Raw genomic sequence first — 12662 nt, 5'->3', positions numbered from 1 at the left:
AAAAAAAAAAAAAAACAAGACTTGTAAAGTCCATTGCAACTTAATTCACAATGGCTCAAAACCATGGTCCAGGCCGGGCGCAGTGGCTCAAGCCTGTAATCCCAGCACTCTGGGAGGCCGAGACGGGCGGATCACGAGGTCAGGAGATCGAGATCATCCTGGCTAACAGGGTGAAACCCCGTCTCTACTAAAAATACAAAAAAACTAGCCGGGCGAGGTGGCGGGTGCCTTTAGTCCCAGCTACTCGGGAGGCTGAGGCAGGAGAATGGCGTTAACCCGGGAGGCGGAGCTTGCAGTGAGCCGAGATCCGGCCACTGCACTCCAGCCTGGGCGACAGAGCGAGACTCCGTCTCAAAAAAATAAAATAAAATAAAAAATAAAAAGTAAAAAAAGGCCGGGGAATGAACTGCTGATACATATGCCTTAACATAGCTAAGTCTCAAAATAATTATGTAAGTGAAACGAGCAGACCAAAAAAACAGTGTGTACTCAACAATGACATTTATATAAAAGCCTAGCAAATAGAAGCTAATGCATAGTGACAGAAAGCAGATGAATGGGTCCCTAGGAGGAGAGGAGGCAAGGAGGGTGAAGGGATTACAGTGGGTCAAAAATAAATTTTGGTGTGATGGGGATGTTCAGTGTTTTGTTTCTGGCTGTTTTCATCAAAAGACACTTGTCAAAACTTTACCAAATCATACATTTTATATATGTGTGGTTTATTATATGTCAATTATACCCCAATACAGCTGTTGAAATCTTATTATTTTTACAGAAGCAAGAAGTCTGGCCTATGCTTCTGTAACAATGACAAGATTTCAACAGCTTTAAAACAGTATTTTTAAAAATCATGTATTAGGAAATCAAATAGTTTTCTTATATATACATTATTCCCCAATTACTCTTGCATGTTTTGGTTTTGTTACAACAGAAGCATCAGAACAGCACAGGAGATGATCATTTTTTCTTTACCTCAACCCCTATCACTAAAATTGCCCTTTGTCCTTCCAAAATGAATAGTGGCTTTCCCTGTCATTTTAAAGCATTTGTATTACATAAAAACTTTTCAGTTACTATTATTTAGTTTATTCAAGGTCATCAATGACCTACAAATGTAGTAAGGCATTTTTCAAAACATTTGTTGGGGATAAGCAGGGAGAAACTTTCTGAAAAAATATAGGAATAACTCAAAGTGAATTGAGGCAGAACAGTAGGACAGTGATTAAAAGCCAGGAGTTGGCTTTTATGAACTGACTCACTTGGTAAAATGGTAAGTGGATGTGGTCAGCAGAATGCCCAAAGATATCCACGTCCTCACCGTTGAAACCTGTGACTGTGCCACCTGACACGGCAAAAGGGGCTCTGCAGATGCGACTGAGGATCTTGAGAAGGAGCTGACCCTGGATTGTCCATGTGAGCCCAAAGCAGTCATGAAGGTCCTTCCAAGTGGGTGACAGGAGGGTCAGAGTCAGAGAGTAAGCTATGGTGATGGACGAGTGGTAAGAGAGAGGTGACACTGCTGGCTTCAAAGATGGAGGAAGGAGCCACGAGGCATGATAGAAAGGCGGCCTGTAGAAACTGAAAGAGCAGAGATGAGGCTCTCCCCAGGAGCCTCCAGACGGACGTAATCCTGTCTGCACCTTGATTTAGCCCAGTAAAGCCTGTGTGGAACTTCTAACCTCCAGAACCGTAAGATGATGCGTGTGTGCTGTTTAAAGCTACAAGGTATGTAACTTGTGAGGAGCCGTAAGAAAAAACTAACACAGTAAGTATGCCAGATTAAGGGAAGGAGAAGATGCTGGGATCCCCCAAAAGTCTTTCTCAAAAATAAAACAGATTCGGTGTTACAGATGAGCAACCTGGTCTGACCTCCTCCCCACCCTCTGCTCCATCCTCTCAGTGATTTTTACAGACTCGCTGTGTTTGTCACACTGTCCGCAGCACCACTCTCCTGCTCGCCACCATCAGTTCCACTGCTCTTTCTCATGTCCTCGGCCGGAATGAATCCTGTCCTCTTCCAACTGGTAACAGAGAGGTTCCTAGATCTTTTTTTTTTTTTTTAGATGGAGTTTCGCTCTTTTTGCCCAGGCTGGAGTGCAATGTCGCGATCTCGGCTCACTGCAACCTCCGCCTCCCGGGTTCAAGCGATTCTCCTGCCTCAACCTCCGTAATAGCTGGGATTACAGGCATGCGCCACCACGCCCAGCTAATTATTTATTTTTAGTAGAGACGGGGTTTCTCCATGTTGGTCAGGCTGGTCTTGAACCCCCGACCTCAGGTGATCCAAAGTGCTGGGATTACAGGCCTGAGCCACCATGCCTGGCCGCCAAGGTACCTAGATCTTTTATATGTTTCTTGTCTGTGCCTCACCTCTCCAACTAAAAATCTTTTTATTTTTTTGAGACAGAGTCTCACCCTGTCACCCAGGCTGAAGTGCAGTGACATGATCTCGGCTCACTGCAACCTCCACCTCCCGGGTTCAAGCAATTCTTCTGCCTCAGCCTCCTGTATAGCTGGAACCACAGGCCCCTGCCACCACGCTCAGCTAATTTTTGTATTTTTAGTAGAGACGGGGTTTCACCATGTTGGCCAGGCTGATCTTGAACTCCTGACCTTGTGATCCACCTGCCTCAGCCTCCCAAAGTGCTGGGATTACAGGTGTGAGCCACCCTGCCCTGCCTAAGAACCTTTTTAAAACTATCATGTGAGGTTCAAACTAATGGTGAACAAGTAAGTGTGACGAATACTACAACAAACATGCTGACAATGTCAAAATGAACGGTCATCAGATGGATGGGACGGACGTAACGAAGCAACACAGAAATTCAAGGACAAGTCCCTTGCAGGGAAGACTTGGCTAGCAGCTAGCACAAGCTACTCTATAGTAGTAACCAACCAACCCAAGCTTTTGTTCAATGACAGCAGAATTTGGCATTAATACACTTCACAGCCCCCAAAATCTATCTGGAAAGAATTATCCATAGACGCGTTTGGCGATTTCATAAAACGTTTATTCTTGGATTTCTGTATAAGTACACTTTGATGAAAATGTGAATAATTAAATCTTTTGGGATAGAGACTAAGAAAAAAATCTTACTCATTTTTTCTCATTTGATAAAATAACTTTTTTTTTTTTTTTTTTTTTTTTGAGACGGAGTCTTGCTCTGTCGCTCAGGCTGGAGTGCAGTGGCCCGATCTCAGCTCACTGCAAGCTCCGCCTCCCGGGTTCCCGCCATTCTCCTGCCTCAGCCTCCCGAGTAGCTGGGACTACAGGCGCCGCCACCTCGCCCGGCTAGATTTTTGTATTTTTTTTTAGTAGAGACGGGGTTTCACCGTGTTAGCCAGGATGGTCTCGATCTCCTGACCTCGTGATCCGCCTGTCTCGGCCTCCCAAAGTGCTGGGATTACAGGCTTGAGCCACCGCGCCCGGCCTGATAAAATAACTTATAGGACACTAGCGTGAGCAACATAACTAGATCCTGTCTCTACAAACAAATTAAAAAATTACCCAGGTGTGCAGGCACAGGCCTGTAGTCCTAGCTACTAGGGAGGCTGACGCTGGAGGGTCACTTGAGCCCAGGAGTTCGAGGCTGCAGTGAGCTATGACTGAGGGAGTGAGACCCTGTCTCTCAAAAAAAAAAAAAAAACCAAAAAAACAACAACAAAGAAAATTGTAGGACACTAAAGAAGACTAGCAACAAGATTTCTAATGATGCTTGAAGTATGAAAATGTCTTATGATCGTCTCGTTTTCTATGGGCTAAAAATGTAAAATAATGTTATACAACTCAAAAACATGTCAAAGTTATTAACATATTAAAATAGAGCTGGTTTTATTCAATACTATCACTTCATTGGATCAAGAGATAGTCGCAGGATAGGGAATTTCTGCACACATCATGGATTTGCTCCCGAAGGTAGGCGGGTAGACGTTTTCTTTTTTTTTTCCAAGACGGAGTTTCGCTCCTGTGGTCCAGGCTAGAGAGTGCAGTGGTGCGATCTCGGCTCGTTGCAACCTCCACCTCCCGAGTTTAAGTGATTCTCCTGCTTCAGCCTCCAGAGTAGCTGGGATTATAGGCACACACCACCACACCAAGCTAAGTTTTGTATTTTTAGTAGAGACGGGGTTTCACCGTGTTGGCCAGGCTGGTCTCAGACTCCTGACCTTGTGATCCGCCCGCCTCAGCCGCCCAAAGTGCTGGGATTACAGGCGTGAGCCACCACACTTGGCCTGTTTTGTTTTTGTTTTTTTGAGATGGCGTTTTGTTCTTGTTGCCCAGGCTGGAGTGCAGTGGTGCGATCTCGGCTCACTGCAACCTCTGCCTCTCTCCTGCCTCAGCCTTCCGAGTAACTGGGATTACAGGCATGTACCACCACTCCCGGCTAATTTTGTATTTTTAGCCGAGACGAGGTTTCTCCATGTTGGTCAGGCTACTCTCGAACTCCCGACCTCAGGCGATCCACCCGCCTCGGCCTCCCAAAGTGCTGGGATTACAGGCGTGAGCCACCGCACCTGGTCCACAGGTAGACATTTTCTACATTGTTACAGAGATCTAGAGGCTAGTCATTTCTGTTTTTTTTTTTTTTTGAGATGGCATTTCACTCTGTTGTCAAGGCTGGAGTGCAGTGCTGTGATCTCGGCTCACTGCAACCTCTACCTCCCAAGTTCAAGTGATCCTTCTGCTTCAGCCTACTGAGTAGCTGGCACTACAGGCGTGTACCACCATGCCTGGCTAATTTTTGTATTTTTTAGTAGAGATGGGGTTTTACCATGTTGAGCAGGTTGGTCTCAAACTCCTGGCCTCAAGTGATCCACCCACCTCCGTCCCTCAAAGTGCTGGGATTACAGTCATGAGCCACTGCATCTACCCTAGGCTACTCATTTCTAAAAAGAGGATAGGAAAAATGTGAGGAACTGGGATGACCTGGAACCTGAGACTACATGAGAATTTCAAGTAAAGGGAAAAAAAAATCAACAAATGTTCAGCTAGAAATAAGTTATTTTATTTTAAAACACATACAGATTAATAAATATTACTGGAAAACTTAATAGCCTTTTTATTTACATGAGGCAATTAACAACATGCTATGACTACATCTATAAAGCAAAATATAAGCAGGTCTTAGCCATGGACACATGTGTCTATGTATGCTAATTGGAAGCTTCCCAATACATTTATATGACAAAACTTTTACACAACCAATCAACATTTGACTTTTTTTAAATCATCTTCCTCTCTTTCATGATTATATTCCATTTTTCAAGAAAATCAGTTATCCTTTGAAAAGGCAAAACACTCAAGCCACTGAAAAACAGTACCTAAATTTTTGTAAAGTGCAAAAATACTAAGGTGGGGCGCAATTATTATATTCTGACAAATAAATATTCTGAACTTTTCAACATGACCCTTTGGCACTAGTGGTTTGGGAGCCCTGACATTCGCCTGGTGTCAGTTCAGCATGAGGGCTGAGCTGCTTGGAAGCAGGAAGTTCAGCATCATTTATTCCAAATCCAGTGTAACAGAATCCATGTGTTTCACACGCCATTACATCTTTTTCAGAATACAGACCGCGGCCAAATGTCAGGAGCCCATCACACCATCAGAAGGTGATCTTTCTGTGCGGCTTTCTTAAGTCCCTGTTTAATTTCCATATTTTACAATAGAACATATAAAACCCTTTCTTTTAAAACAAAAAAAGGAAAACTAAAGCTTCATGGAATCATGCAAACTTTACACTCAGCGCTTCCTTTGCTTTCTCAGCACGTGAGGCTGTGTGTTCTACAGCACGGTCCTGAGCGGACTCCATGGTCCGTGAAAGCGGATTCCACTGTGCCACTCCCGGGCACTTCTGAACACAGTGCTCTCAGCTCAGGCCACCAGAACGCTGCTGAAAGTGCCGGTGTTTTAGAAACAATTTGGAGAACCATCCCACCCCTTTAGAGGTAGAAAAACTGAGGCACAGAAAGGTTAAGAGACTCACCTATGTTTGCACAATTTAGGGAAAAATACAGAAAAGAAGAAAAACATCCTCCTCCCTGGCTCATGCTCTGGGCCCTAGACTCTGCTTTTTAAACGCTTTGGGTACATGTGAAATAGATGTTTATTTACATGATCCTTGTTCTACTGAATATCAACTTTTTACTAGACAACATATTTTAATGTAACAAAGTTACATTTTCTTAAAATATAATTATTTTCTTGCATGTGAGGAATGTGTATGAAAACAAATGAGTAGCGATAGTGGGCCAAATTCTCATTGCTGTTCCTGTAATTCTGAACCTTTTCAAGTATACAATGGAGGTATAAGAATCTGGCCAGATGTGAAACATCACCTATAAGCTAAAGGACAGACCCTTAAAATTCATCACCAGTACAACTATGAGGTGGAAATGAGGAATACAAAAAATTGAGGTATTTTATATGAAAAACTGTCTTGTGTGTGACTGGTGTGCAAATTGGTCTTTTCTTCCCAACTCACATTAACAGAATCTACCTACGAATATGAGTAAAACTGATGAAAAATGAACATGGATATGTCCTTGGGAGGAAGGTCACTGTTAAGGAGTCAATGACACGTTTTTGGTCCCTGAGTAGGCAAAACACCAAGACTCCATCCAATCCTGCCTGATGGGCGAACAACCTCCTTGGTGTCCGACACCATGAAAAGGACAAGTGCAGAGCATGGAAGCTAATCCATGCCGTTGGGAACAGACCTGACACTGAAATGTTCTCTTTCCAGTTTCCTGCTTGGTGGCAGGAAGCCTAAGTCAGGATCCAGCAGGCCTCAGAGCGGTGCGACGGGAGGGGCTCTGGGAACCACGGGAACACTCTCTCCCCGTTCTGGGTTAGCGGAGCAGCTGAAAAAGAGGAAAATCTCCCGAGCAGACAGAGGGCAGCAGCCTGTGCCCATCACACCTGTTTCCACGGCCCAGGTGTCTGTGCACACCTGGGAGACACTGCATCTCCAAAGTCTAGAACTGGCCCCTGGAAGTTGAGCACAACATTTACAAAGAGCTGAGTCGTCTAGGAAGAAGGAACGCAAGACGACTGCACAAGTGAACGGTGCTCACTTCTATCAGAAAACAGATGTGAAGCCTAAAGAAGAGCAAACACCAACATATTCCTGCTGGGATGAACTTCTGGAAGGACAACTGGGTGGAGCAAATTGGCTTGAAGAGCAGGAATTGAAAGAGTTTTCCTTATTGCTGAACAAAGAGCTGCAAAGTAGATTCCACTAACATTCTAATAGGAAACACTGCAATGAGGGCTGAGCAACCCAGAACACTGGGTTCCTTCCCAGAGTCCCCAGCATGGGCAGGGCCTTGCTCCACGTGGCAGGGGAAGGACTGCCCGCCCCAGCCCCTTCTCCACAGAGATGGCATCCTCCTGCCAGCCGGGAAGATGCTCGGGGCTCCGTGGTGCTGGGTTAGGGTTAGAATCCTTAAATGGCCCTACCTTTGATCAATGAGCAGAACAGGAAGCAATCTCTTCAAATGCAAATATTCAGAGGAGAAAACAAGGCATTGCCAACAAGAGGAGAGAAATGGTCTATTTAAGTATCTATCAAGAGGAAATCTGCATATTGTGATCAAAACCTTTGATTTTAGAGGACGCCTGAAAACAAGTATACAGTAAGCATCTTTTTTTTTTTTTTCCAAAGAATAGTATAATAATGAAAATATTTCAAGTACATTTGCTTTTGGAAAGACCACTAAGAGACCAATCCATGTTCTAGGCCCTCCCCCAAAGTTCTCACTTTGGGGCTTTTTTTTTTTTTCATTTCCAAATGAATGATGAAAACATAAATTTTTTAAATAAATACCATTAAATCAGAAGTTATATGCTCTATATTAAATTTGAAAATTACACTGCTCAACCACTGGTCATGTCATTTACTTTGAGGCTAGTGTCACGTGCTTGAAAAACAATGGATGATATGAACTTTGTTTCACTGGAAGAAAAGCTGTGTATCCTACTGAAGTATCTGCTGAACATTCTAAAGATTCTAACTGTCCCAGGATCAGTCACCTTCAAGGGGAAAAGAGCTATTAATACTTTGAGATTTTGTTTCACTCTAAGAAAGTTATAGAGCAGATCATCGGGTATCACCTCTCAGTATCAATGGTGTAACTGTGGATTAAAATTATACTAAGGTACACCAACAGCTGCATTTAAACTAAATTTCACACGAAAGCTGTAGCAACACAAATGTGATAATTTTCATGTGACATGTGAACTTGTTAGCCACATGTATTCTTTGAATATCTCACACTCCTTACCCAGGAAACTATTTTTTAAGCCTAAAAGTATATTGATACTGCTACATTACATTTTCAGAAAGTTCCTAAAAGTACTGATGATAAAAAACAAAACCTGCTAATGGACTTCGAGCATTTGCTAACCACCCATTAAGAGAGGATTTACAATTTTTAAAAATAATTTTGTTGCTGCTCTTAGTTCACAAATCACTGACAACCCATGGTCATCAAGCACATGTTTAATTCATAAAGGATTTTTCTCTGTATGTTAAACTAGTCTCATTTTATTTAGCCTCTTCACTCAACACTTTAGGAAGCTATTCCTTGAGACTTCAGAAATGTTCTTTTTGCCTACAAAAACACATTTTTTCCTTACTGAGGAACTTTAATTGGGTATTATTAAATGTTATGTTCTATTTCACCTAATCCACTTGACCCAACCCCATCTTTCAACTTGGCATAGTCCCCTACTGAGATAAAACACTGGCCATGAAGTACATGATACCGTGGTGAAATATTTGCATCACTTCATGCTTTGCTCCCATTTGGAACACATGGATGGGAACATTACAGAGAATGACCTCTTTGATTCAAATACTGGCATAATTAATGGCTCTTTTGCAATTAAGACATAAAATGAAAGGTTAGATAAGGAACTCCAGGACGCTCTGCCATTGCAAACAACAAGGAGACGGCTACATCCATTGGCTTGTTAGAAATTCTTTTGAAAACTGTGTGTTGCAGTCTGTAGAAACTAGCCTAACCTCAATTGTGTCCTTTAACCTGTTCCTGTGTGACAGGGTACTTGATTTATGAGCTGTTGAACAGGTTTTCTCCCACTTAGCCTTATTATCAAGTTACCTAATTTATTTCTTCTGAATGGCCATAAATGCTTGCTGATAAAGAATGTGGATCTATTTGATACTGGATCCCAGGTACATAGATTGAATACAAATAATAACTCATGCTGCTTAAATCAACTGTCTTTAATTGGACAATAATCACATGTTAAGTGGGTCCATTTGCTCTAATGCGTCTTTAGTCTTGACTATCTTCCAATGAATATACAGTCATGCACCACGTAGCCATGTTTCTGTCAAAGACACACCACTTACATGTCGGTGGTCCCATAGGATTATAATACCACAGTTTTACTGTACCCTTCGTATGTTTGGAAACACAAATACTCACCACTGTGTTACAATTGCCTGCAGTATTCAGTGCAGTCACATGCTGTACAGGTGTGTAGGCCAGGAGCAACAGGCTGTGCCATTGGCCTGGGTGGGTAATAGGTGGCCCATCTAGGTTTGTGTAAGTGCACTCCATGATGTTCACACAATAAAGTCACCTTACAATGCATTTCTCAGAATGTTGCCCTGTCATTAAGTGACACGTGACTGTATTATTTCTAACTGCCTTATACATTTATAACTTGAATATTGAAATATTAAAGCATACTCAAGGAAGTTACAGTATTCTAATCTAAGAACATATACACAGTAAGAGTTAAATTAAGTTAATAATTCAAGTGATAAAGGCACTGAAATTGATTTGAGCTATTGAAAAGTCATCCTGCCAGTGGAACACTCCATCATGTTCATTAACTCTTCTCTCTCTCTATTTACTATTAAAATGTCTTGGGTGGGGGTGGGGGTAGAAGAGTCAACTGGTCAGAGGATTAAAAACAATTCAATGTATATGCCTCTTATTTAGATGACATACTTGAATGTTATACATGCTTAATGCAAACCAATACAACTACAGACACATTCACCGTACAGTGCCAGAGTTCAAGACAACAATCTCTCATTTCCAAAGCAGTCTAAGTAAAAATGTCTCTGCTATCCTGTAACAACTAACCAGAAAGAGCCCATCTTTTTCTGTTTAAATAATGTTAAAATGTTTTAAAAGAAGAGAATATTCATGAAAGCTTCCAGGTTAATGGAAATGAAAATGAGATTCGTCTCATCAGAGAGAGATGGTGCCAGGCAACCGCTGGGCACCTTTGGGCTGCAGAGGGCTGGCTGGGCCTCTGCTCTGGTGCTGAGCCATGCTCCCCGCTGTCCACCAGACCACCTGTTACTATCCAGTCAACTCTAACACCATGATCGAGGACCTCTTCTACTTCACATCCAATCAGGGCCAGAAACCACCTCCAATGCCTGTTCCTCGAAGCATCCAAGCCCCTGTTGCCATCTAGTCTGTTTTCATATTAGATTTGTTCATCTCCCCAAGGTTGAAATTGAACTCTTTGAACACCTGTATAAGGACAATCCCCACGGAGACGGTCGTGAATCCACAGGCCATCCCCAAGAAGTCCACCAGGCCCACGTTGCTCCACTCCCGGAAGAGGATGGCCGAGGCCAGCAGGACCAGCGTGGTAAACACGACGTAGTAGATGGCCCCGAATACCGAGGAGTCGAAGCACTCCAGCGCCTTGTTGATGTACCTGAACTGGACGATGATACTGCAGCCGAGCACGGCCAGGAGCACCAGGCACAGGCAGAGGGCTCTCTGGCTGGACGGGTTGTTATGCAAGATGTCTTGGGCCGCCAGCCCGATGCCCTTGGTGGAAGGCACGGTGAAACTGCCCAGCAAGGAGCAGATGCTGATGTAGACCATGATGTTGGTGGGCCCGTGGGCCGGTGCGATCCAGAAGATGAGCAGCAGCAGCATGAGCAGCACGATGCACAGGTAGCCCACAAACACTGGAACACAGACGGCACACGGTCACCTGGCAGCCGCCGCCTAGCAGCCGCAACCCAGGACGTAGACTGGGGCAGCACCCGTGCCCCCACCCGCCACCCGCCTCTACTGCGGCACAGCCCTGGGGGGCATGTGGGCTCTGGCTTGAATTTACCAGATCCACTGATTTCATTCCACAACATTATTTCCATTACTTTCACTGTTAAAACATTTACGGCCAGGCGCGGTGGCTCACACCTGTAATCCCAGCACTTTGGGAGGCCGAGGCAGGCAGATCAGGAGGTCAGGAGATCGAGACTATCCTGGGTAACACGGTGAAACCCTGTTCTCTACTAAAAATATGAAAAATTAGCCGGGCATGGTCGCGGGCGCCAGTGATCCCAGCTACTCAGGACGCTGAGGCAGGAAAATCGCTTGAACCCAGGAGGCAGAGTTGCAGTGAGCCGAGATCGCACCACTGCACTCCAGCCTGGGCGACAGAGCAAGAGTCCGTCTCAAAAAAAAACCCAAAAACCATTTACAGCTCCTAAATGTTTACATGGTTCTCTATCAGAACCATTCTCCATTTTTTTGTTGTTTGTTTTTTTGAGACGGAGTTTTGCCCTTTGTTGTCCAGGCTGGAGTGAAATAGCGTGATCTCTGCTCACTGCAACATCTGCCTCCCAGGTTCAAGCGATTCTCCTGTCTCAGCCTCCTGAGTAGCTGGGATCACAGGCACCTGCCGCCACGCCTGGCTATCATATTTTCAGTAGAGACAGGGTTTCACCATGTTGGCCAGGCTGGTCTCAAACTCCTGACCTTACGTGGTCCGCCGTCCTCGGCCTCCCAAAGTGCTGGGATTACAGGCGTGAGCCACCGCGCCCAGCCTAGAACCATTCTCTTAACAATGCAAGTCAATGGAGATGCTCCAAGGTTTCAAGAAAGCACCTGGAAATCCAGGGGGCGGGGTGAGGCTGGGGACAGGAGGGAGGACTATAAGCTGTGGGGGGGTTTGTGGGTTTTTCAATGATTGGGGGCTGCACCCAGTGGGCAGAGGCATGTGCAGACGGCAACCCCCACTCCCATCAAAATCATCCCGTTCTCCTCACAACTTCTGCATGTCTCCTTGGACTTGTAACTGAAAAACATACTTATAATAATCAGAGCCTAGAAACTAATTTTATGTATGAAACAAAGTAATTTTTGCATGGATTTAATATATGCTGAATTTTTCAGAAATGCCACTTCCATGTAAATTGAGGGAGGATTGTTCTTTCTTTGATAAAAGCTTGATTAAGAGTTATGCTCCATCTGAGGACCATTTTGTTGATGGTAAGACCTCAAGTGTCCAAGTCAATAACACGACACCCCCGTCAGTCTATCTCTGCAGCTACCAGATTCTCAACCACTCCTCACAAGGTGTGGGGCCGGCCAGCTTCAACACGTCTTCTCTTGTAGGGGGACCTGAGCATTTACGTATTGAAATGGACGTTTTGTTTTAAAGTATCATCCTGGTATTTCTCCTTTATATTACAGTGAGGCATTAAATTGACGGTTTGAAATTGTGTGTATAAGGAGGTTGTGTTTTCCGTGAAACCCATTCCAAGATCACAAATGGACCTGGGAGGGCTGGGAACTGCTGGCTATGCAAACCAGCAAGTGTGGACAAGAAAACCAGCAAGTGTGGACAAGAAAACCAGTGAGTGTGGACATGCAAA

General features: G+C 44.1%; 1 protein-coding gene across 1 annotated transcript in view; it reads right to left on the bottom strand.

Annotated features, from left to right (window-relative positions):
* Positions 1-4981: 4981 nt before the first annotated feature.
* The window catches only part of NIPA1 (NIPA magnesium transporter 1), a 34476-nt gene continuing 26795 nt past the window's right edge, over positions 4982-12662 (bottom strand). The window contains exon 5 of the mRNA XM_026447199.1: positions 4982-10985. Within this exon, the coding sequence (XP_026302984.1) occupies positions 10456-10985 (530 nt within the window). The 3' untranslated portion in view covers positions 4982-10455. The remainder of the gene's footprint in view (positions 10986-12662) is intronic.

This window comes from Piliocolobus tephrosceles, chromosome 6 (assembly GCF_002776525.5).
Source record: "Piliocolobus tephrosceles isolate RC106 chromosome 6, ASM277652v3, whole genome shotgun sequence".
NCBI lineage: Eukaryota > Metazoa > Chordata > Mammalia > Primates > Cercopithecidae > Piliocolobus > Piliocolobus tephrosceles.
Note: the sequence above shows the minus strand (reverse complement) of the source record. Positions and strands in the feature narration are given on the sequence as shown.